The sequence below is a fragment of the Eublepharis macularius genome, chromosome 6, assembly GCF_028583425.1.
Source record: "Eublepharis macularius isolate TG4126 chromosome 6, MPM_Emac_v1.0, whole genome shotgun sequence".
NCBI lineage: Eukaryota > Metazoa > Chordata > Lepidosauria > Squamata > Eublepharidae > Eublepharis > Eublepharis macularius.
In genome coordinates this window covers 83,719,952-83,743,360 of record NC_072795.1, presented here as the reverse complement: position 1 = coordinate 83,743,360, position 23,409 = coordinate 83,719,952, and the positions used below count along the sequence as shown (strand labels likewise).

Sequence of the window (23,409 nt, the reverse complement as noted above, 5' to 3'; positions counted from 1 at the left end):
AGCCTTAGATCAGGCATTCAGCAGCTGCTTTTGGTAACAACTTCCTATCTGCATCATCACATTTGTTCTGGCCCAGATCTAGTAAGTGGTGATTCCATCTTGTCATCTATAAAATGGACATACCTGAACTCTGAATTTTTTTGTTGCATCTATCCCTCTTTCCTTTTGTATCCCACATATTAGTTTGTAACCCATCCAGGCAGGGCTCTTATAAGCATGCCTCTTAATTTGATAGGTTCCCTTCAGCCAAGATCAGCTTAAAGCTAGATGTGATTTTGTTACAAGACCAGCTGCATCCCAGCTCCTAACAATTCTCAGATGACAAATACAGAATTCCAAAGGGGTTTAGGTGCCCCAGGTATAGTAATCTCCACACAGTGGCATTTGAAAAACCTCCTAACATTGGTCTTGACTGTGTACACTGTATACAAATGGGATGAATGATTCATATATGCACTTTTGAGATCGTTACTGCATTATTTCAATATGGGGAAGCATATACATAAAATAATTTCTCACATAAAATATCACAATGCACTATGTTAGAGAGACAGCTTGATAAGTAACATTTGTTGTGCCATGCTTACAATGTCACCGTTATAAAACCCACAAGGCAATTAATAAACAATGCCAACAGCAGAAGAAACTAAATTTGCAGCAGAAGTTATGGAAGAAAGCCCGAAGCAATGTTAAGTTACCTGAGGCCACACTGCAATCACACCAGAGTGTACAGGATTCAAGAGAAAATGGAGCACAAAAGGCTGGAAACCGCCCCCCTAAATCTTCCATACGGATGCCCATTTCTTGAGCAAATGTTTTCAACACAACCACATCCCCTCTGTATCACCTCCAAAGCAATAACTATTAAATTGTTTTCAAAGACTATTTGCTTAACAATTACCCAACACTGCTCAGCACAAACACAGAGCAATAATAATACACCACCTTCCAATTCTAAAGCTCTGTGTAAGTACTAATTAAAGTTAATGACTTGTATTACCAAATAAGATCATGACAGACCCCAAACTCTCCATAGTCATTTTCACCCTATTTTCAAGTAATGAACAGAAAGCCATTTTTAAAAGGCCATTTTCACTGCCTGCAACTACATTACATTTTGATGTAATCTTGGTGTGTATCATAGCATTTAAGACAACCATATGTATATATATGGGAAATCACTGTAGGAAATGTACTATTCTGGACCAGAAATAAAATTGTCAGCTTTTTGATGGATTCTGTCCTCGGGTGATAAAACCTGTCAAATATGTTTTTAACATAGCTTCATATAGGAAGTAGGGATTTTGTTGCCTGTTACAGGGAAATAGCAATAGCTTTCTTGGTTTTCTCCTTCACTACTGCCAAGGTAATCCACAATGGATTAAATGCTATAAAATAAAGCCTGTATATAGAATGTGGGCTGAGATCATTTAAACTCATTTATTTCCTTTTCAACTCTTAAAGTCCTGGAAGCTGTCAAGTATAAGCAACCTTTTCTTCAGTGTTAGTTTTCAGTCTCCCAAGATGCATTAAAGGGCTTAATTTGCACATAGGTTCTATGACAGTATGAACAAAAAATACTTTTCTCCTTGATTTCATGCATTGCTATAATGGGTATATCCAAAGATTTTAATGGCTGGGGGGACAGGGCGGGGGGCAGGACGGGAACGGACACTTCACATTTTGTCTGAAACTGGGACAAGATTTAAAAGAAAATATACTTAAATGAAAAGCATTTGAGAACAGGTCCATGAACAGCTAAATGACAATCACACACATAAACAATATTTCAAGCAGTATGGAAGACAATATTCAATAACACAGTCGTTGAAAAGATTTATTAAGTTGCAAAGGACATTTGTAAGAATCATTAGAATTTGTGCTTTCATTTTAAAACAAAATTTTTAGCTCTAGTTATAAAGAACAGGTATATAGCCCAAAGTCTGGAGAAGGATTCTCTACCTAGTAGTATCTTTTGGAGCAACCTTAGGCTCATTTCTGAATGTATAGATAGCTCAGCCATCAAACAAACTCTGAAGAGTAGTTTCTCCATTGCAGCTTAATGGAAGGGAGGCCGTTTCAAAGCATTAGAGAACAACAAGATGTTCAGGGTATTAGCTTTCAAGAGTCAGAGCTCCCTTCTTAAGATACAGTGAGGAATGGAGATCCCTGAGCTTTTATATAACAGTCAGGAGGTGGGTGGGTGAAGCAAAGAAGGGAGTCAGTATATGAAGGTACAATGTAGCTTGATGAGAACAGAAATTAGCATCTGTAGTGAGACAAGAATATTCTGTCTCTCTTCAGTCCTGGGAGTTCCATTGTTCTGAACTTGTAAATGAATGCAATGTCAGCAATCTCACATTGTAATCTGCTCTTGAAGGACAGCTTCTTTTAGGTCAGCAATGAAATGCCCTGTAAGATTAAAATGTTACCTTGCCATTTTTTGAGTGTTGCAGTTTTTAATATCAGATTTATGTCCATTTATTCTTTTGTTCAGGGGCTGGGCTGTTTGTTCAATGTAGTGAGTGGAAGGGCATTAGTAACACTTGATAGCATATATAATGTTGGAAAATGAACAAACGAATGAACCTGAGATGGTATAACTGGTGTTGTTAGGTTTGGTCATTGCATTGTCAGAGTGAATATTTGTTCCGACAAATTGAAATGTATGGTATTAGGCATGGGTGTCCCAATGTCACCTATATTACTTCAAACAATACGCTTTAAAAGCTCAGCTAGAGCTATAAGGCATATGGGAAGATAAGTTTAATTGTGATTCTCAATCACGTTAAAATAAGCTTCCTGTATCTTCCTGCATGAAAAAATGACTGAAACAACAAAAGCAGCAAAACAGCTCTTACCTATTGTCCTCCGAAGATCTTCACACTGGCTAATGTGAGGAAACTTCAGGATTTCTTTCCACTTTTTGCTTTTACCTTTACGCTTTCCTCCACCCCCTGAAGAAGGAAAGATACTGGGATTAAATTCTTTGTTACATTCCCATCTAATACTCCTCCCATAAAGCTAGCATGGATTTACCTCAAATAAAGAGATCCTATGAAACAAAGCTCTCAGCAGCACCATTTGAATACAACATTACTACACAGAAATACAAATGGAGAGTAGTGGACCAATCTCTGGCGCAGGTGGACCATTTTAAATATTTGGGAATTGTTTTTCAAGCAAACTTTCTTGGAAGGTGTACCTGAATTCCATTGTAAGAGCTGCTCTGAATACTGAGAAGGCTATCTCAAGATCCTACTACTCTTCTGAGGGCCAATATGTTCCTGCAGCAGTCAAAGTATTTATCACTTGAGTCACCAGGCTAATGCTCTATGTTGTCACGGTTTGGATTATGGCAGTAACAGATAACGTTGATAAACCACTATTAAGATTCCTACTCAATATCCTAGGAGCTCCTCAGGGTGTATCTGGAATAGCTCTGAGACCTGAAGTTGGGGAGATATCCTTTGAAGCAAAGGCTTGGGGAAGAACATTCAACCTGGAATTTAGAATATTAAAATCAGATCCAGAATCAAGTTTCTTTGGACTAGTTAAGCTGGACCACCACATAAGTGACTGGAATAGACTACTGGATCACTAAACAGATTGCAACTATCAGATACAGGTATACCCCCTTACATATAACATTAACTACAGAAAACATGAACAACATTTGTACCACTGCAGTCTCCCTCCCTGCCCTGTTCCAACTTTTTGGGCGTGGGGGAATTATTTAGCAGAAACAAAAATTAAATAAGGCAAAACCAAAGTATCTTGATTGAAACAAACAAATGCACAAATAAATCATAATATTCAGGATTACCAAGAGCTGGACAAAGATCCCATCTGTCCCCACATGTGACCTTGATCATAATCAAATAACATCAGCTCGCTGTTATCATGATTAAAGTAACAGTCATTCATTAGGGCCGTCGTCACACGGGCCCTTATTTCGTCAGTTTTGCACTAGAAATCGTTTCTTCTGTTATCGTTATTAGAACGGATTCTCCCATCTTTTGACAACTGCTTGCACTTCCAGTCAGTCACATTAAAAGGGAAAAGCGCAATTCGACAGTCAGTCAAAGTGCCTCCAGAAACGGGGCCCTAAAAATCCCGCCCCCTTTAAAAAAATTTTTTTTTCACGTATTTGCGTTATCATTCTTCTATTATAATGTTGTGCTGGGCCAACCCAAAAGCCAACCATGATAGGTAGCAGAGGTTTCCCACCCATGGCAGAATAGTGCTATAGCGTTATAGCGCTATAAGGCTGACGGTTTTTTAAAAAAATTACTTTGAGGCTTAATTACGGGTCGCACTGGGGCTTGTGGGAGTGTAGGGCAGGAGAATCAGTGTTAGGTGAGACAGATGATCAGGGAGAGTGAGTGTTTTGGTGTTGCAAAGCGTTCATAGTCGATCCAGGGCATTCACATGGAAGTGGATAAAGACGACATAAAGAGTCACAAAGCGTGAAGTGGGGAGAATGGCAAAATCGCAAGAGAGCCGGAATAAGGTGAGAATTCAGCGGGAGATGGCGCTAGTTTGGCACTAAATTTATGGCCGTGTGACGACGGCCTACGTAAGAAATATTAAACAAAAAGGGACAGAATTATTAAAGAACAGATATTACTTAACTTATTTACACACTGCACATTGCAATAAGGTATCCATTCTTTGGGGCCCTATTCTTTCTTACTTTCTCTCAGTCTGTTTTGCAGGCTCTCACCCTCTCTGTGTCTCAGTGTCTTGCTTAGGAAAAGAAGTGAGAAGATGATTAGATCTCATAGATATATTGTCTTTTGCAACTGACACCCAAGGGGCACCATGGCACCCAAAGGTGTTTTGCTTCTTCCCCAGAAGTATCTCCTCTCTAAATCAAAGAATGAGTCCTGGCTTTCTCCCCCACGTCCAGGAATAGAGGCTTTAACATAACCCAGGAGGTGTCTTCTTGGTGCCTGCAGGAAGCACTCATTCAGAAGAGCCATACTGAACAATGAGAACAATGGGAAAAAATTACATTCTGTACTCACATGAAAAAGTGAGCAAGCAGAATCTGTAAGACTCCCCAGCCAAGGGTCCTATACAAAACGCTGCCATTCACTATAAATTAAATGTACTTGAGACACAAGTTACCACTGGGAATAAGTGAGAGACAAAAGTCCTATAGATGCTTAATGGGGGGAAGAAAAATAGGGGAAAGGAAAAAAAGTCCATCATCCTCTATAGAAAAGAGAGGTGATCCGAGGCCGCAAATGGTGGTGTCTTTCCATACTTGCACTAACTTTAGAAAATAACTCTAGTTCCTGGATAATGAAATCCAACTGGCTCCAGTGACTCAGGTCTTTCAATACTTCTGAAATCAGCGGTTCTGGAGAGGGCAAGCACCTCTCATCTTCTACAGTGAAGACAGAGGCAAAAAATGCATTTAGCTTCTCGGTCATTTCCCTATCATCCTTCAGTAATCCCTTTACCCCTTGATCATCCAGGGGCTCCACGGCCTCCCTGGCTGGTTTCCTGCTTCTAATATATCTGAAGAAATGTTTCTTGTTGGTCTTTATGTTTTTTGCAATGTGTTCTTCATAGTCCCTTTTTGCCTGCCTGATCACAGACTTGCATTTTCTTTGCCACTACCTGTGTTCCCTTTTATATACCATCTCTCTCCGACTAGCTTTCCACCTTTTAAAGGAAACCTTCTTACCTTTTATAGCTTCCTTTACTTTGTTTGTTAACCATGCAGGCCTTTTTTTATACCTATTTGTGCCTTTCCTAACCTGTGGTATATATTTTATCTGAGCTTCTAGGATTGTAGTTTTAAATAGTCTCCAAGCTTCCCCAAGGGTTTTGACCCTTTTGACCTTTCCTTTCAGTTTCTTTTTCACATGCCCCCTCATCTCAGAGAAGTTACCCCTATTAAAGTTAAAAGTAGTTGTGTTGGTCTTTTGGGGCAACTCTCTATTTATGCAAATGCTGAACTCAATAACATTATGGCCACTGTTCCCAAGTGGTGCAACCACTTTTACATCTCTCACCAGATCTTGGGCATTACTTAGGACCAAGTCCAGGATCACCTCTCCCCTGGTATGCAACCACCTGCTCCACAGCACAGTCATTGAGAGTATCTAGAAACTCAGTCTCTTTCTCCCAAATTGAACACACGTCGACTCAATCAATGTGTGGGTAATTGAAATCACCTATTACTACACAGTTATTTCGTCTAGCCGCTATCCTTATTTCTTTCATCATGTTATAATTGTCCTCTATCTTTTGATCCGGTGGGAGATAACAGACTTCTAGAGTTAAGTTTCCTTTTGGGCCCATTATTTTAATCCATAGCATTTCCAGAAGCTAATCTAATTCTCTTACCTTCTCAATCTTACTGGACTGTACACCCTCTCTGACATACAGAACCACCCCACCTTTTCCCATTTCCCATAACATGAATCCCCACTATCAATTCATGATCATAGCTCATGTATTAGAACTGAAGGAGGTGAAAGTCTTCTAACAGGTTCACCCTTAACACAGACTCCTCCAGATTTGATAGGGGTAGCCATATTATTTTGTTATGATAAACCCAAATAGGAATTTTGTGGCAGCTTAAAGACCAACATTTTATTCCAACGTTAACTTTTATGGAGTAGAGCCCACTTTTTCAGATGCTTTGGGGTGGGGTGGGGGAACAATGCCATGATGCAAACCTGATTAGGATCAGAGAGTGACCACGCAGTATTTATACCTTTAGGCTTAGTTACAACCACATCTCCCATTAAATTCTGTCACATACAATGCCAGATCTGTGTTTCTGTCTAACATCCATCTACGTATCCCTATTAAATACATTTCCTGTCATCTCGAGTCTTATCTCACTGTACTTTGCACATTTTCTGAATGAATCTAACTCTCTCTGGTTGTAAAATCACCCTAGGGAATTTGCAGAACTATATACACATTAATTACTGAACAGAGTACAAAATCGTTGGCTAAAGCATCCTTCCTTCGCAGTAGCAATGAGAGTATGAAATAGTTTTAAGAAGCGTTAAACACAGAAAGATGAATCCAGAGCAAAGTTGTTACCATGGGAGTAAAATCTGATGTAATCCTGTGGGGGAGGGAAGGAAGGATACAAACATAACAAAATCATGTATTTTTAACATGTCTTTCTGTCAGGATATGGAAAAAGAGTTCCATAGTTACAAGCATGATTGGTGCATTATAAAGCCAATGCCTTGATTCTTCTCCTGTTCCTTGTCTCTATACACACACACACACACACACACACACACACACACACAGCAGCAGCAGCAGCATAGCCTGATGACTCATTTGCTTGTATCCAACCACAATACAGCAGCACTCTTTCTGCCTGTGACATTTCTATGCTAAAGATTCCAATCAACTATTTTAATCTGTCTGACCTTTCCAGCTCACAGCGTATATCTTGGAGCTGTCCTCACCGCTCACTCCACACACAATTTGCCAAGACTACAGATGTACGTGTGCATGTGGGGTGGATGTGTGTACCTGTGGGTGTGAGGACCTGAAGGACATAGTGCTCTGAGGTGGTAGCTGAGGCAAATTGTCTGGCTGGAGACAATCTCACTGAACAGGACAGTAATTTTAGAGGTTGTGAAAATGAAGGCTATTCAACTACTACCTTGACTCAGGCTTTCACACGATCTTTTTGAACAGGGAGGCTCTTTAGATCTCTGCTGCAACTTTTCAAAAAAAGAACTGACAGGCGCAGTATGCTATAGGCCCTGGTTTCACCACTGAAGTCGTTTGTGGGCTGCACCAGGCAGTTATCACACTGCTGCAGAGTGTTCTCTCTGAGTTCCCTATTAAAAGCTCAGCACTTGGACAGAGATCCTTTTAATGAATTAAGGATCTTCTAATCCTACTGTGCTACAACATGGAAGGAGCAAACAATCAAGTTTTCACTGCTTAACAAGTACCTGCATCAAGTAGGGCTGCTACTGGTGGGTATGTGTGTGTGGGGATTTGCTAATTGGCTGACTATTTTACCATTAACTATGGCATAGGATTCTTTTTAACCTGGAGTGAGAGAAGTCACAGCAAGTGCTGAATTTTGCAAGGAAGTCATGAGGATGAAACCCCCACTAAATAGCTACATGTGAAAAAGCCACAAAACAACCTGTGTTTAAATTGAAGAAAATACTAATAACTCTATGATAATAAAACCATGCTCTAGAAATAGATTTGGAGGCCTGGCTGTATCCTCAAGCCTCTAGCATGAGCAACTGGAAGAACTGAAGGAGTGACACAGAAGTTTCCCTGTTTATGGAAGGGTTAAATAGTCTTTGGGATAGTTGGAGGCAGTAGGAATTATGGAGGCATTGTATATGAATGCTGCAGAAACCAGTGCCTGAACTGGCCCTATCATCCCTATCTGCATTAAAGAAGAAGAGAATCAGCATGAACTTGACATTACAAGGGATCCTTGTCTAGTTATATGGGCCAGTCACCCATTCTCACCTTAGCCTACCGCACAGGGCTGTTGTGAAGAACTGGAGGAGAGGAAAATTATGTAAGCCACTCTGGATTCCCAATGGGGAGAGAGGCAGGATATAAATGAATATATATAAATACATACCATTTTATTATGGATTAATAACCTTTCAACTGTCTTAGTTTTGACATAAGGCAAGTGTGAGGGGCATTAATAGTAAGAACATGGATATTTTATACACTTGTACTGAAACGCTGAAGAAGGGAATGATGGGAAGAGATTTCAGGTTAATTCACAGACACAGATGAATTTATGATTGCACGTACACTCCTAAAAAACAAGCTCTTAAGAATATAGCATATTCATGTATTATAACTTTATGAGAACAAAAAGACTTGCCATTAACAGATTCTGAGAACTCACTGAAATTCTAATCTGCATTAACAGAGTAAGAAGAAAAAAAGGCTTCTCAATTTAACCTGGCAGTAAAATGCGCTATGCAATAAAACAAACCCATGCTTTAAAATGACTCAGTCACAATCATGCATGGGGAACCATGTTCCTGAGCGATGATTCAAACACATAGTAAGGGCATTATGCATCCTCTACACCTGTTAACTATACATTAGGAAGAGTATCTTTGGTTCTCTGACACTGCATGGTTTGGTGATATATACCGAATCTGTATCGTTTAATCATCTACTGTATTTAATCTGCTGGTACAAGGCTATTCATCATGGCAACTTGATTTTGTAACTGTGCTACTATACCAGTTCCCACCGCCTCCAGGTACTTCTTCTAGAGGAAGTACTTCTTTGTGAAACAAAGAAAAGGTGGGAAAATAGCCATCTAGGGAAAAAACAGAAGGCACTAATGTCAGGGCTTGTCACTGCCGCCACTGGGCAGGGCGCCGGCTGGGCCGGTCCTGACATCAGAGGGGCGCCAGGGATGCTGCAGGACCCTGCTCTGTGGAAGGAGGGGCGGTATACATCACCCAGACTCCCTCTCAGTCCACTCGCTGGCCTGCTCAACCTGGCCTGCTCACCTCCTGCGTCCTCCATCCTCTCCTCCTCCCAGAACTCTCCTCCAAGCCTCCACTCTCACACTGCTCTGCTCTCACTCCACACCATCACTCCTTACTCACACCCACCACCTCAGAGCTCTTCCTAGCCACCCTTTATAGGGTTTCCTTTCTCCACCCCACCCTCCTTCCAGGCTTGTTCCCTCTCCTGACTTGGCCCAGCTGTGTCTCCCCTCAGGTGTTTCCCTCCTATCACTAATCCCTTCTAGGCTCCCTTGCCTTGCTGGCAGGGTGGGGTTGAATGCGAGCCATCCCCAGCTGAGGTCTCCTTGGCCTTGCTCGCAAGGAGATGCCCCAGACGGCTTCTGTGCTGCTGAGCTTCCCTGGCCTTGCTTGCGAGGAATTGCCCTGGCCAGCTTCTGGGCTGCCTGCTCATTGATTCTGGGTGGGGCTACCCATCTCCTCCCCCAGAATGCCTGGGGCAGCTCCACCTGGAGGGGCTTGGCTCCTAGCATCTCCTGAGCCAGGCTACTGTCCTCTGGCCGGGGTGTGGCTCTGGGCTGTAGTGGCTGCTTCTCCTCCTTGGCTGGTAAGGGCTCTGTTTGGGCTGCTGCTGGGTCCCTATTCCCCCTGCCTTGGCCCTTTTCCTCTAGCCTGCTTAGCCCCCTCTCCTCCCCCTGGAGGGTGGGACTGGCTGGTCTCTCCCTGCTCCCTCCAGCCCTCTGAGGCTTTGGCTTTTTGCCCCTTCCCCCCGGAGTAGGCAGGTTCTGGACCTGGTTGCTGGCTGGGGTGGCAGGGCTGCTGCCTCCCGGTTGCCTCCCGCTGTTCCCTCCTGGCAAGTCTGGGGCTTGGGACTCAGACCCCGGACAACTAATACGAAAGGAACAACATATTGACTAAAAGTGCACTTCTGGGAGACAGGATATGATATGATTTACTTTGTACTACTTTTAAGCATGTGGATTTTATAGTGACATAACAACCAAGTACTTAAGTTCTGAAGCAGAAACACTCTCCAAACCAGCTTCCCCATTACATCACTTGCAGAAAACCAAAACGAGCAACAGTTTAAACCAAATGCATGCTCTTTCATTTGATTTGCAAATACAGTAAATTCAAATAATGTTCTATACATCCCTTGTAAAAATGCTTTAGACCTTTCTATGCAAAGAAGCCCATCCTTCCATTTTTAAAAGGCAACAAGTGGCTTTGGATGTTAATTTGACACACACAGGCTACTCAAATTCAACTTCCTGTCTTCCACAGACTAAGCCCAAATGAGGGAACTGCTACTGTGGAGCATTTTCAAGGAGAAACAGTTGCACAGGACAGGTTAGGGACCCTTCCCCCCTACCATACTATTCTTCTGTTAAAATGCAACTCCATGCTAACAGTAATGGGGCCTCCACAAATGCAATTCTGGGAACTTGCATTTGTCAAGGTAATACTATCATTGGTGCAACAAAACACACAAAGCTTGGTAAGCACTTTTGAATAGTTCTATGCTTACCATGTCAGAAACAAAAGGGCCGATTTAAATATGACACCAGCAATGCAAAAGGACTGAAGAGCATGTTATACCATCAGATTATTCTGCCCTTCAACTCGCCTCCCAGTGTTCTTTCATTCTCTTTTTTTTAAAAAATAATTTTTATTGGATTAGATATCATTAAATTGTACATTACAATCAGTTTCCTTTAATTTTTCCAATTCTAACCCCCTCCCTTTCCCCCCCTTTTGTTGACTTCCAACAGTTTTCCAACCCCTTGTCCCTTTTCCCTTACTCATTTTAAATTTATTCTATCTGTCAAACATAATCTTTCACTTTCTTCTAAGCTTATCTATATAACACAGTGCTCCTTCTGTCTTCCTACTTACTTCAACAACTAAATAATACATAACTAAATAATACATTCTTGGCATATTTTCTTTTGATAATAATCATTTAGCTAATTTTGGTACTCTATACTCTATTTTATAATCTCATCTTCAATATGGGACAAACAATTTATCCCTCATTTAGCATAATTTTAGATACTTCTATAAACAGTACATTCAATATAAGTCAACCAATTTAACTTATACTCTATATGTTACTTTTTCTACATATCTTATCTTCATACTGTTTTAATTATATAATTGTATTATTCTTTCATTATGCAACTATCCACCAAAAATAGTCAACCAATTTGACCCATATATACCTCCAAACCAATTCAATCAATTTAGCACATAATCTATACATTAATATAAATTTTCCCACCTTACTTAAATTCCTTCATTGCAATTATAAAATTATCTCCACTATACAATTATTGCCAGAAATGAAATTAATTAGTTTCTATCCTTATAATTGGTTAATTTCTAACATTATAATTCTTGTAATAACACCTATAATACTTAATGCTATATATAATAGTCTAATAAAATAGTTGCTTAGAAATTCCCATTTGCCTCTCCACCCCCCGGTAAAGTCACCTCCCTCTACTTTTATTGTATTTCAGTAATTTTCAAACTGCCACAGTTCTCCTCCCACCTCCCATTTCTTCACTAAATATTGTTTCAGCTTCTCCCAATCCGTGTTGAACTGTCCTGGATCAAGGTCTCTCAGTTTCCTTGTCATTTTGTCCATTTCCGCCATGTACAGCAATTTATACATCCAGTCCTCAATAGTTGGCATTTCTTGCACTTTCCACTTTTGCGCGTACAAAAGTCTAGCCGCTGCTGTCATGTAAAATAGCAATGTCCTATATTGTGCTGGAATATCCTCCATTCCCAAGTTCAGTAGCAGGAGTTCTGGGTTCTTATTAATTTGAAATTGTAAAATCTCACTTATTACTCTTATTATTTCCCCCCAGTACTGCCTAGCTACCTCACAAGTCCACCACATGTGATACAAAGATCCCTCATGCTTTTTACATTTCCAGCATTTGTTAGACATATTCAAATTCCCTAGCGCAATTTTCTTTGGTGTCAAATACCAACGATAAATCATTTTATAGACATTCTCTTTAATATTGGTGCATGTCGTGATCTTCAACGTATTTTTCCACAAGTATTCCCACGCCTCCATTGTTATTTCTTTATTAAAGTTTATAGCCCACTTCACCATTTGCACTTTAACTGTTTCATCTTCAGTATACCATTTCAGCAGCACTTTATATACCTTAGAGAATTCCTTTTTATCCTCTTGTAAAAGTGCCTGTTCTAATTCTGAATTCTCCATTCTTATCCCTCCCTTCACACAATCCGAATTATAAAGATCTCTGATCTGTCTGTACTGAAACCAATCGTAGCTTGGAGACAACTCGTCCTGCGTCTTTATTTTGGGTTTAGAAAGTTCCATTCGGGTTATCTCCTTGTATGTTAAATACTGTTGTTCATTATCGACAGTTCTCGGATCTATTACTTCATATGGAACCACCCATGAGGGGATTCCATCTTGTAGGTAATTTCTGTACTTCTTCCAAGTTGTGAATAGGCTTCTCCGAATATAATGATGTAAGAACATAGAGTCCGCTTTTACTTTATCATACCATAAATATGCATGCCATCCGAATATTTTTTTATATCCTTCTAAGGCCAGTAATTTCCGGTTTTTCAGCATCATCCAGTCTTTCAACCACACTAAACAAATTGCATCATAATAAAGTCTTCGGTTGGGCAGTTGCATTCCGCCTCTTTCTTTTGCATCTTGTAACACTTTCATTTTCACTCGAGGCTTTTTGCCTGCCCAAACAAAATCTGATATTTTCCTCTGCCATTTTTCAAACTGCTTAGAGTCTCGAATAATTGGTATTGTCTGTAACAGAAACATCACTCTTGGCAACACATTCATCTTAATTACTGCAATTCTTCCCAACCAATTCTTCCCAATTCTTCCCCCCAACCATGACAAATTCAGTCTGTTCCATTTAATCAAGTCTTGCTCTGAGTGATAATTTCTCATAGTTGTTTTTAAATAAGTCTATATTCTTTGCAGTCAATTCAATTCCCAGATATTTCACCTTACTTGTTACTTTGCAGTCTGTTATTTCCATTAATAATTGTTGTTTTTGTTTAGTCATATTTTTACATAATATCTTTGACTTCTTTTTGTTTACATAAAATCCTGCCAAATCTCCAAACTCCTTAATCTTCTCTATTACTTTTGGCATATTCTCCATTGGGTCTTCCACAATTAGCATTATATCGTCCGCAAATGCTCTGACCTTATAGGAAAAGTCCTTTATTTTTATTCCACGGATTGCATTGTCTTCTCGTATCTGTATCATCAGTATTTCCAAAACCAAAATAAACAACAGTGGAGACAACGGGCAACCTTGTCTTGTTCCTTTACCTATAGTCAATTTCTTGGTCACCTCGTCATTCACCACAATTGCTGCACTCTGGTCTCTGTAAATTTCCTTTACTGCTCTTATGAATCTTTCTCCCATTTGTAGCTTTTCCATGGTGGCAAACATAAAGTCCCAGTTCAAATTGTCAAATGCTTTTTCAGCGTCCACAAAGAAGAAGCCAACCTCCTTGTCACAACGTTTGTCATAGTATTCAATAGCATTTATAACTGTCCTTAAATTGTCTCTGATTTGTCTATTTGGCAAAAAACCAGCTTGCTCCTCCTCAATAACTTCAGAAAGCCATCCCTTCACTCTTTCCGCCAGTATCTTCGCAAAAATTTTATAATCATTATTAAGTAACGATATAGGTCTATAGTTTTTCACGTTAGTCAGATCTTGCCCCTCTTTGGGGATCAGTGATATATTAGCTTCACTCCAGGTGTCTGGGATCCGTTGATCCTTTAAAATACCATTAATCACATCTTTTAGGAATGGTGCCAGTTCATTAGCCATTACCTTATAAAATTTGGCTGTATGTCCATCCGGTCCTGGCGCCTTTCCCAAGTTTGTTGACTGTATTGCCTTTCTTATTTCTTCCTCCGTTACTTCATTGTTCAATTTGTCTCTCCAAGCTTCCGAAATTACTGGGAGCTTCATTTTCTCCAAATATGTCGCTATTGAGTCTTTATTCACCTCTTTTTTATTATACAATTTGGCATAACATTTATAAAAGGCTCTGCTAATAGCTGTCTGTTCCAGGTACACTTTATTGTCCTCACAGATTTTATTTATTATTTTTTTCTCCTTTCTCTTCTTCAATTGCCATGCCAAATATTTCCCAGGTTTATTTGCGCCTTCGAACACCTTTTGATTCATTCTCTTAAGATTCCATTCCAATTCTTTGTTATTCATTGCTGTCAGCTGTTCTTGAAGAATTTTAATGTACTGGTAGATTTTCTTTTTCCCTGGTCTTTTCTTTAACTGTATTTCTTTGGCTTTTATTTTCTCCGTGATCTCCTGTCTCTTCTCCTCTTTTTTTCCCCTGGCTCTTCCATTTAAGTCCATTAATATGCCCCTAATTACTGCCTTGTAGGTGTCCCATACCTTGTTGGTTGGTACTTCTCTATTCATGTTATATTGTATGAAAAACTTTGTTTCTCTTCTCAACATCTCCATATTTTCTCCCTCTTGCAGCAAATCCTCATTTATTCTCCATCCTCTCCTTTTACTCCTTTTCCCCAACTTCCACATAATTGGATTATGATCTGAGCCTACCATAGGCATTATTTCCACATCCTTAGTCCAAAGCGCTAAGTCTTTTGAGGCCCAGATCATATCGATTCTTGATAACGTAGAGTGTCTCGCGGAGAAAAACGTATATTGTCTGCATTTGGGATTTTGTCTTCTCCATACATCTTCTAAAGTTTCCTGTTGCGTCAATACAAAAAACGTCTTTGGTAATAGTCCTCTTTTCTTTTGTGCAGTTGCTGACTTTTTATCTAGTTCCAAGTTTGTCACTCCATTGAAGTCTCCTGCAAGAATTATCTGGTCATAAGAAAGTTCATCTAATTGCTTCCTCAAGTCCTCAAAGAAGCTTTCTTTTGCTCCGTTAGGTGCATAGATTCCAATCACCAATACTCTCTTTAAATTCCATATACATTCCACTGCTAAAAATCTGGCTTCCGCATCTTTCATCACTAACTTTGGCTGTAGCTCCTCTTTTATATACAATACCACTCCCCTTTTTTTCTTATTAGAGGCTGCTACAAAATCACTGCCCAATTTAATCAATTTTAAATACTTTGCATCTTGTTTTCTAATATGAGTCTCTTGTAAACATACAATATCACATTTTTGTTTTAATAGCCAGTGGAAAATACCTTTTCTCTTATTCGGTGAATTAAGTCCATTTACATTCCAAGATAAAACTTTGCACTCCATATTCATAATCTTGTTGCTGGTAAGTCCTTTTCATTGTCCCTTATAAACTGCTCCATCTCTGATTCAGATCTAATGCGCTTTTTCGTTCCTCCAAATTCAAAGGACACTCCTTCTGGTAGTTCCCATCTGTACCTTATTTTCATGTCCTTCAGAATCTGAATTAGAGCTTTATATTTTTTTCGATCTAGCAACACCGATCTGGGTAATTCCTTCATGATAATAATCGTCTTGCCATCAATCTCCAATGGATCTTGAAACTGTTTAGTGACAATCTTCTCTTTTATATTTCTGGTTGTGAATTGCACAATCACATCTCTTGGTAGTTTCCTCTGGGTCGCGATTCTTGAATTTACACAATATACCACATCTAGGATAGCCACAACTTCCTCCTCCTCCTTCCCCAGGTATTCAGCTAACACCTCAGTAATCTGTTCTTGAGCTGTCTTTCCTTCCACTTCCGGCAAGCCGCAAAACCTCAGCTGCTTCTCCATATGTTTACTTTCCGCAACCGCCATTGTCCCCCTCATCACCCTCATCTCTGTTCGGTGCGTATCTGCTAAGTTCTCCACTGCGCTTTCCACTACCTTGACTCTTTGCTGTGTTCCCTGCAGGTCATTTTGCATTGTTTCCATACCTTTCTTCACTTCTGCCAGCTCATTTTTCACTGTCTCTTTAACCTCTTTAACCTCTTTCACCAACTCCGGTTTCATGTCCTTGAGCTCTTTAATCACTTCTAAAAGTTTTTTATCCAAATTCTCTATCACCGATTGCCACTCTTTTTTCGACATCGTGGGGCTTGCTTTGGCTCGCTCCCACGAGTCCGCTCTCTTCCTTAGCTCCGTGGCGTTTAATTTAATGTCCTTTTAGTTTAAATGTCCCGGTCTTTCCAAAAAAAACTTTTAAAGAGTCCAAAATGTCGGGCGTCTTTTCTCTATGGTTCCTCTATGATTTTTGTAATCCAATATGGCTTACTTCCTCTTTCGCTGAAGCCGCGGCTCTTCCCCTCGCCCAAGATCAACGCGCCCTGAGGTGCTTGAGCGTTCTATGCCTGTTCTCCGCCTGAAAACAGTCGGCTGCGGGCTTGATTTTGCCCCGCCGGCTGCTTAAACGGCAGCCCGGTCAGCTCCACGATTAGAGCTGCGTTAGACCTTCATGGATCCCAAACCGGAAGTCAGTGTTCTTTCATTCTCTTCTGCTTCTTTCCTCTTGAGGACAGTTTAAGTATATGTTTAAATTAGAACTTTTGTCTGAGACTTTGGACTTGTGCAATGCCGTATTGAAACTGAGCTCCTACCTGCACAAAGCAGCAATGCATGGTTACGTCACACACAACAGATCTGTTTACCCACGAATATATTCCTGGGTATATTCTTGGGTAACTGCATCTTACATTGAGAACGTGTTTTCTTGGTAGCTGGTGATTCTGTTATGAGGAGGACCTTTCTCTGCCCATGTGTTTACTTGACAGTTAATACCTGACCAAAAAGGAGATGATTTTATGCTTTCCCAGGAATTAGGAACTGGGCCTGTCACCTTCTTTCTTGGACCAAGAGCCCAGAGCTTATTTTGAGGTGCATTTGTATTCAGTTCACATCACAATTCACAGCATCACTAATCTAGAAATGATATCAGTGACACTGAGTGCTCCATGTGGAAATTGCTAAGCTTAAACTGGAATCCCTTCTCTCTCATCTCTTCACCAACACAGAGATGGCTCTTTGTTTACTCTTGCCCCTGGTCTTCAAATTAAGACAGCAGTAGCTCAGGCAGCTTATTAGCAGTTCTCATTATAGAATGTATATGTTCGTCTGGTAGTGGATAAAGGTTAAGTCTCTTTGTAAATAAAGACAGCTTGGGGGATTGACAGTGAACAGATGTTCTGGTGGAAGTCAGAGGTCATGGACTTAATTACCCAATGAATTAATGTTGATGAATGGCTGTTTCCTCTTGTAATGTTGTTCACGTCTGCTATGATGCTGTGTGCTTACAAAAGGATGCTTTCCTAGTGGAAAATAAACACATGAAAGGCTTGAGGCATATGAGGAATACCATATCTTTATTCTTCAAAGTCAAGAGGTATTCTGTTATTCTTAATGGAAACTGGAATCCATGCTGGTGAGTTTGCTTTATAATGGTCTCTTAGTAAATTCCTAGGATTAATGTTTTTGAAATCAATATAGCATTAATCCCAATGTCTGACTTCATTCAAATAGACTTACACTCACCTGGCTAATCAAACTAAAGAGCCAGTGTACTTGTTTTCTTAGCCAACGGGGAAATGTTGGGATTACTAGCCTGCATGACTAGGAATATTTTTTATGAGTACCTCAGTGAAAAATATTAAGTCGTCTGGAACCTTTTCTCATCACTCATAACTTGTTCCCAACAAAGAAGACAGAATAGAATGTGCTTTTCTTTATTTCTTTTCCTCCTCCTTCCCTTTCCAATGTCTATTTCCCCCTTTCATTTTATGATGATCCTGGAACTTATTACCAGTGACCATCTACTGATACATTAAATACAAAAAGCAAAATGCAGCTATTTACAATCCTTTCATATTTCCCATCAAGGTCATTCATATTGTAGCATTCCCCATTATTATATATGCATGGGAAAGTTGGAAAATAAAGAAAACTGAAAGAGAGAAAACTGATTCATTTGAAATGTGGTGTATATAGCACAACTATAGCAAATTTTTCTCTGATAAAGTGAACAGGAAAGACCAACTATGTACAGAAGTGAACAGGAAAGACCAGCTATGTACAAAAGGGCATTTATGGATGATAAGACCATCAATGGGCATTAATTAAAATAGGCAGGATGTTGCTAAAATAGCCATGATACTACTTAAGATGCCGTACAATGACTTGAATACGTACCATTGTTATTCAAAGCCATTCCATAAATTCGCTTTTCAACATTTGCTCTTGTGGAAAAAAGTTACATGTCATGATAGTACTAGTAAAATGGCAGATCCAATAAGGCATTCCAAATTCTGAAGTCTCAGTAGAAAAGAAACCTAGGTTTTTCATAAGACATACTCTTCAGTGAAATTGCTCTGTGTGATACTAGTACAGGTGAAACACTGGCTAATCACCAAACCACGGTTAGCTGAGTCCTTTTAACTTTTAAAGATAACTAGGGTTAGTGTTACATCTGTGCCAAGATCCTCATTAGCAGCACTTAGCATTAAATCACAATTCAAAATCATGGTATTTGCAAACTGTGGTTTGTATTAACCACGATTAGCAAGGACAATAAAATAGACATAACCCTAACCATAGTTATATTCAAGAATCCAAGGGGAATGGAAGGATTGTGTGTGTACTAGTGTGATATGAGCAGAATTAAACATGAATTAGAGCAGCGTTTAATACACCATTATCTCCAAACTGCAGCAGAACAATTCAACTAGGCAGAACTGCCAATCAAAGACATTTAGGTAATATCAAGAAGTTGACCAATATCAAGGAAACTACCTTAAAGTATTGTTTAAAGATGATACATACCCTTTCCCACCAGAAAACTATGCAATTATGATGTTTTCCACATGGGGACAAGTTTGTGTAGTTTCCCCACTGTTGCTGTGGCTGATAATACAGTGCAGCAGTAACGGGGCTTCAACACAGCAAGTTTTTCAGGGTTTTTTTTTTTAATCAGTGACTGAATAGCATTATATTGATATAGCATTATACTATGTATCAGATTCTCTTTCATTAAAAATATTTCTCTAGTCCATTTCCTTTAGGAAAAATATCTTGTTCCTTATATTTCTGCAATGAAAGGGGATAGTCTTGGTTTTTTTTAAAAAAATGAAAACTGAGAATTCAGGGATCCTGGTTCATGTATTGGTATATTGATAAAATGATAGTCAATAGCTGATTTTTTTAAAAAGAAAAAAACACGGTAAAAGGAAGTGGCAGTTGCAGAGAAAATGGCCAGGTAAGTAGTTAGGCCAGGGAAAATCTATAAAGCTGAAGTTGGTTCCCAGTTCCTAGTTCTTTATTCACAGTTCCTAGTTTTTTATTTGCAGAGCAAAACACAGATATTGGGGGAAATTGAAAAGCTCTCTACCCCAAAATAAAGACTGTAGGAGCACATATCATACACCTCTGTATTCAGAGGACTCTGCCGTCTAAGTGGACATATACTGGGAACAAGGAATATATAAGGAACTCGGAACTGCGAATAAAGAACTGGGAACTCGGGAACTTCCGGTTTGGGATCCATGGAGGTCTAACGCAGCTCCATTTGCGGAGCTGACCGGACTGCCGTTTTAACCGGCCGGTGGGGTGAAAATAGCCCGCGGCCGACTGCTCTCAGGCGGGGAGCAGGCAAAGAACGCTCAAGACCCTAGGGTGAGCTAGATCTCGGACGAGGGGGGGCTCTACACAACGGGTCCCCTCCCGATCCTTGAGGTCCCACCTTGCGACGGGTCGGCTATAATCTCTGCGGCAGTTTTGGGGCCAATTCGGCTGGCATAAGACCTACATACCCAAGCTTCGATTGGGGGAAGAAGCTGAGAGGAGAACTTAAAATCGAAACAGCGATTACAACCCGAGAAAAGTGAAGAGAAGGTAAAGATCATTATCTTCTGATACGGGACAGATTGATAAAAACAGAGAAGAAAAAAAAGTAGATTTTTAAACTGCAACAGACTAGTGAAAAGGAGGGGAAGACTCGGCAGGAATTGTATTTGAAAAGAGACTAAGTTTAAAGAAGTTATTAAAGAAATCGGACTATTGTTTTGAATACCTGTGGCTTTGGAGCTGTGAGAAAAAGACACCATCGCGAGATCTGCTGTGGGAAGACGGGAGACAGGAAGTGCGTAATAACAATAGAGTGGCTGGAGAGAAGCGGCCCTTGCCGGAGGACAGGAAGTAGGGAATCGCCATTTTTGAAAGGGGAAGGGTCGCGGCTTCAGCGGAAGAGGAAGTAGGCCATCTTGGATTACAAAATCATAGAGAAACCATAGAGAAAAGACGCCCGACATTTTGGACTCTTTAAAATTTAATTTTTACAAGAAGATTGGGACATTTAAAACAGAAAAACGTTAAATTTTACGCCACGGAGTTAAGGAAGAGAGCGGATTCGTGGGAGCGAGCTAAAGCAAGCCCCACGATGTCAAAAAAAGAGTGGCAATCGGCAATAGAAAACCTGGATAAAAACTTGGATAAAAAACTTTTAGATATGATTAAAGAACTTAAGGACACGAAATTGGAGCTGATAAAAGAGGTTAAAGAGGTTACACAGACAGTAAAATCGGAGCTGTCAGAAGTGAAAAAAGGTATGGAAACAATACGAAGTGAACTACAAGGAACGCAGCAGAGAGTCAAAACAGTAGAAGACGCGATGGAGAATTTAGCAGACATGCAACAAACAGAGATGAGATTGGTGAAGGGGAGAATGTCAGTTGCAGAAACTAAACATATGGAGAAGCAGCTACGTTTTCGTGGCCTGCCAGAAGTGGAAGGGAAGTCAGCGCAAGAACAGATGACTGAGGTGTTGGCTGAATACCTGGGGAAGGAGGAGGAGGAAGTTGTGGCTATCCTAGATGTGGCATACCGTGTGAATTCGAGAATTGCAACCCAGAGGAAATTACCAAGGGATATAATTGTGCAGTTTACAACACGAAACATGAAAGAGAGGATTGTGACAAAACAGTTTCAAGATCCATTGGAGATTGATGGCAAGACGATCATTATAATGAAGGAACTGCCCAGATCAGTGTTATTGGACCGGAAAAAATACAATGTGCTAATTCAGATTTTGAAGGACATGAAAATCAGGTACAGATGGGACCTACCGGAAGGAGTGTCCTTTGAGTTTGGAGGGGCAAAAAAACGCATCAGATCTGAGCGAGAGATGGAGCGATTTATTAAGGACAATGAAAAAGACTTACCAACAAAACTATGAGTATGGAGTGTAAAGTATTATCTTGGAATGTAAATGGACTAAACTCACCGAATAAGAGGAAAAATATTTTTCATTGGCTACTAAAACAAAAATGTGATATTGTTTGTTTGCAAGAGACCCATATTAGAAAACAGGATGTAAAATATTTAAAATCTGGAAAACTGGGCAAAGAATTTGTAGCGGCCTCTAACAAGAAAAAAAGAGGAGTGGTTTTGTATATAAAAGAGGAGCTACAGCCAAAATTTGTTATGAGAGATGTGGAAGCTAGATTTGTAGCAGTGGAATGCATTTGGAACTTAAAGAGAGTGTTGGTAGTCGGACTTTATGCACCTAACGGTGCAAAAGAAAGCTTCTTTGAGGATTTAAGGAAGCATTTAGACGATCTTGTATATGACCAGATAATTCTTGCTGGAGACTTCAATGGAGTGACAGACTTGGAGCTAGACAAAAAGACTACAACGGCACAAAAGAAAAGAGGACTATTACCAAAGCTTTTTTTTGAGTTGATTCAACAAGAGACTCTCGAAGATGTATGGAGGAGAGAATATCCTAAAAGTAGACAGTTTACTTTCTATTCTGCAAGGCATTCTACATTATCAAGAACTGATATGATCTGGGCCTCAAAAGACTTAGCGTTATGGACTAAGGAGGTAGAAATAATGCCGATGGTAGGCTCAGATCACAACCCAATTATGTGGAAATTTGGAAAAAGGAGAAAAAGGAAAGCATGGAGAATAAATGAGGACTTGTTACAGGAACGAGAGAATATGGAAATACTGAGAAGAGAGACAAAGTTTTTTATACAATACAACGTGAATAAAGAAGTACCAACCAACAAAGTTTGGGATGCGTACAAGGCGGTTGTAAGGGGCATACTAATGGACTTAAATGGTAGAGCAAGAAAGAAGAAAGAGGAGAAAAGACAAGAGATTGAGGAGAAAATAAAAGCCAAAGAAATACAGCTAAAAAAGAGACCAGGGAAAAAGAAGGTATACCAGGAAATCAAAATACTTCAAGAACAGCTAACAGCAATGAGCAATAAAGAATTGGAGTGGAATCTTAAAAGACTGAATCAAAAAGCGTTTGAGGGTGCTAACAAACCTGGGAAATACCTGGCATGGCAATTGAAGAAGAAAAGGGAAAAGAAAATAATAAATAAAATCTGTGAAGATAACAAAACGTATTTGGAGCAGACTACCATTAGTAGAGCCTTTTATAAATTCTACGCTAAGCTGTATAATAAAAAAGAAGTAAACAAAGAATCAATAGCATCATATCTGGAGAAAACCAAACTTCCAGAAATCTCGGAAGCTTGGAGAAATAAGTTGAACAGTGAAGTAACTGACGAGGAAATAAGCAAGGCAATACAATCCGCAAATCTAGGAAAGGCGCCAGGGCCAGATGGACTTACGGCTAAATTTTATAAGACAATGTCCAATGAACTGGCACCATTCCCAAAAGAGGTGATGAATGGAGTTTTTAGGGATCAAAGGATTCCAGATACTTGGAGTGAGGCGAATATATCATTGATCCCAAAAGAGGGCCAAGACCTGACTAACGTGAAAAATTATAGACCTATATCGCTACTCAACAATGATTATAAAATTTTTGCGAAGATATTGGCGGAGAGATTGAAGGGGTGGCTCTCGGAAGTTATAGAGGAGGAACAAGCAGGCTTTTTGCCAGACAGACAAATAAGAGACAATTTAAGGACAGTGATCAATGCT

At 39.9% G+C, this 23,409-nt stretch overlaps 1 protein-coding gene across 1 annotated transcript in view; it reads right to left on the bottom strand.

Annotated features, from left to right (window-relative positions):
* Positions 1-23,409, bottom strand: part of GRK5 (G protein-coupled receptor kinase 5) — a 252,430-nt gene that overhangs the window by 170,922 nt on the left and 58,099 nt on the right. Inside the window, exon 2 of the mRNA XM_054983923.1 lies at positions 2,862-2,957. Within this exon, the coding sequence (XP_054839898.1) occupies positions 2,862-2,957 (96 nt within the window). The remainder of the gene's footprint in view (positions 1-2,861; positions 2,958-23,409) is intronic.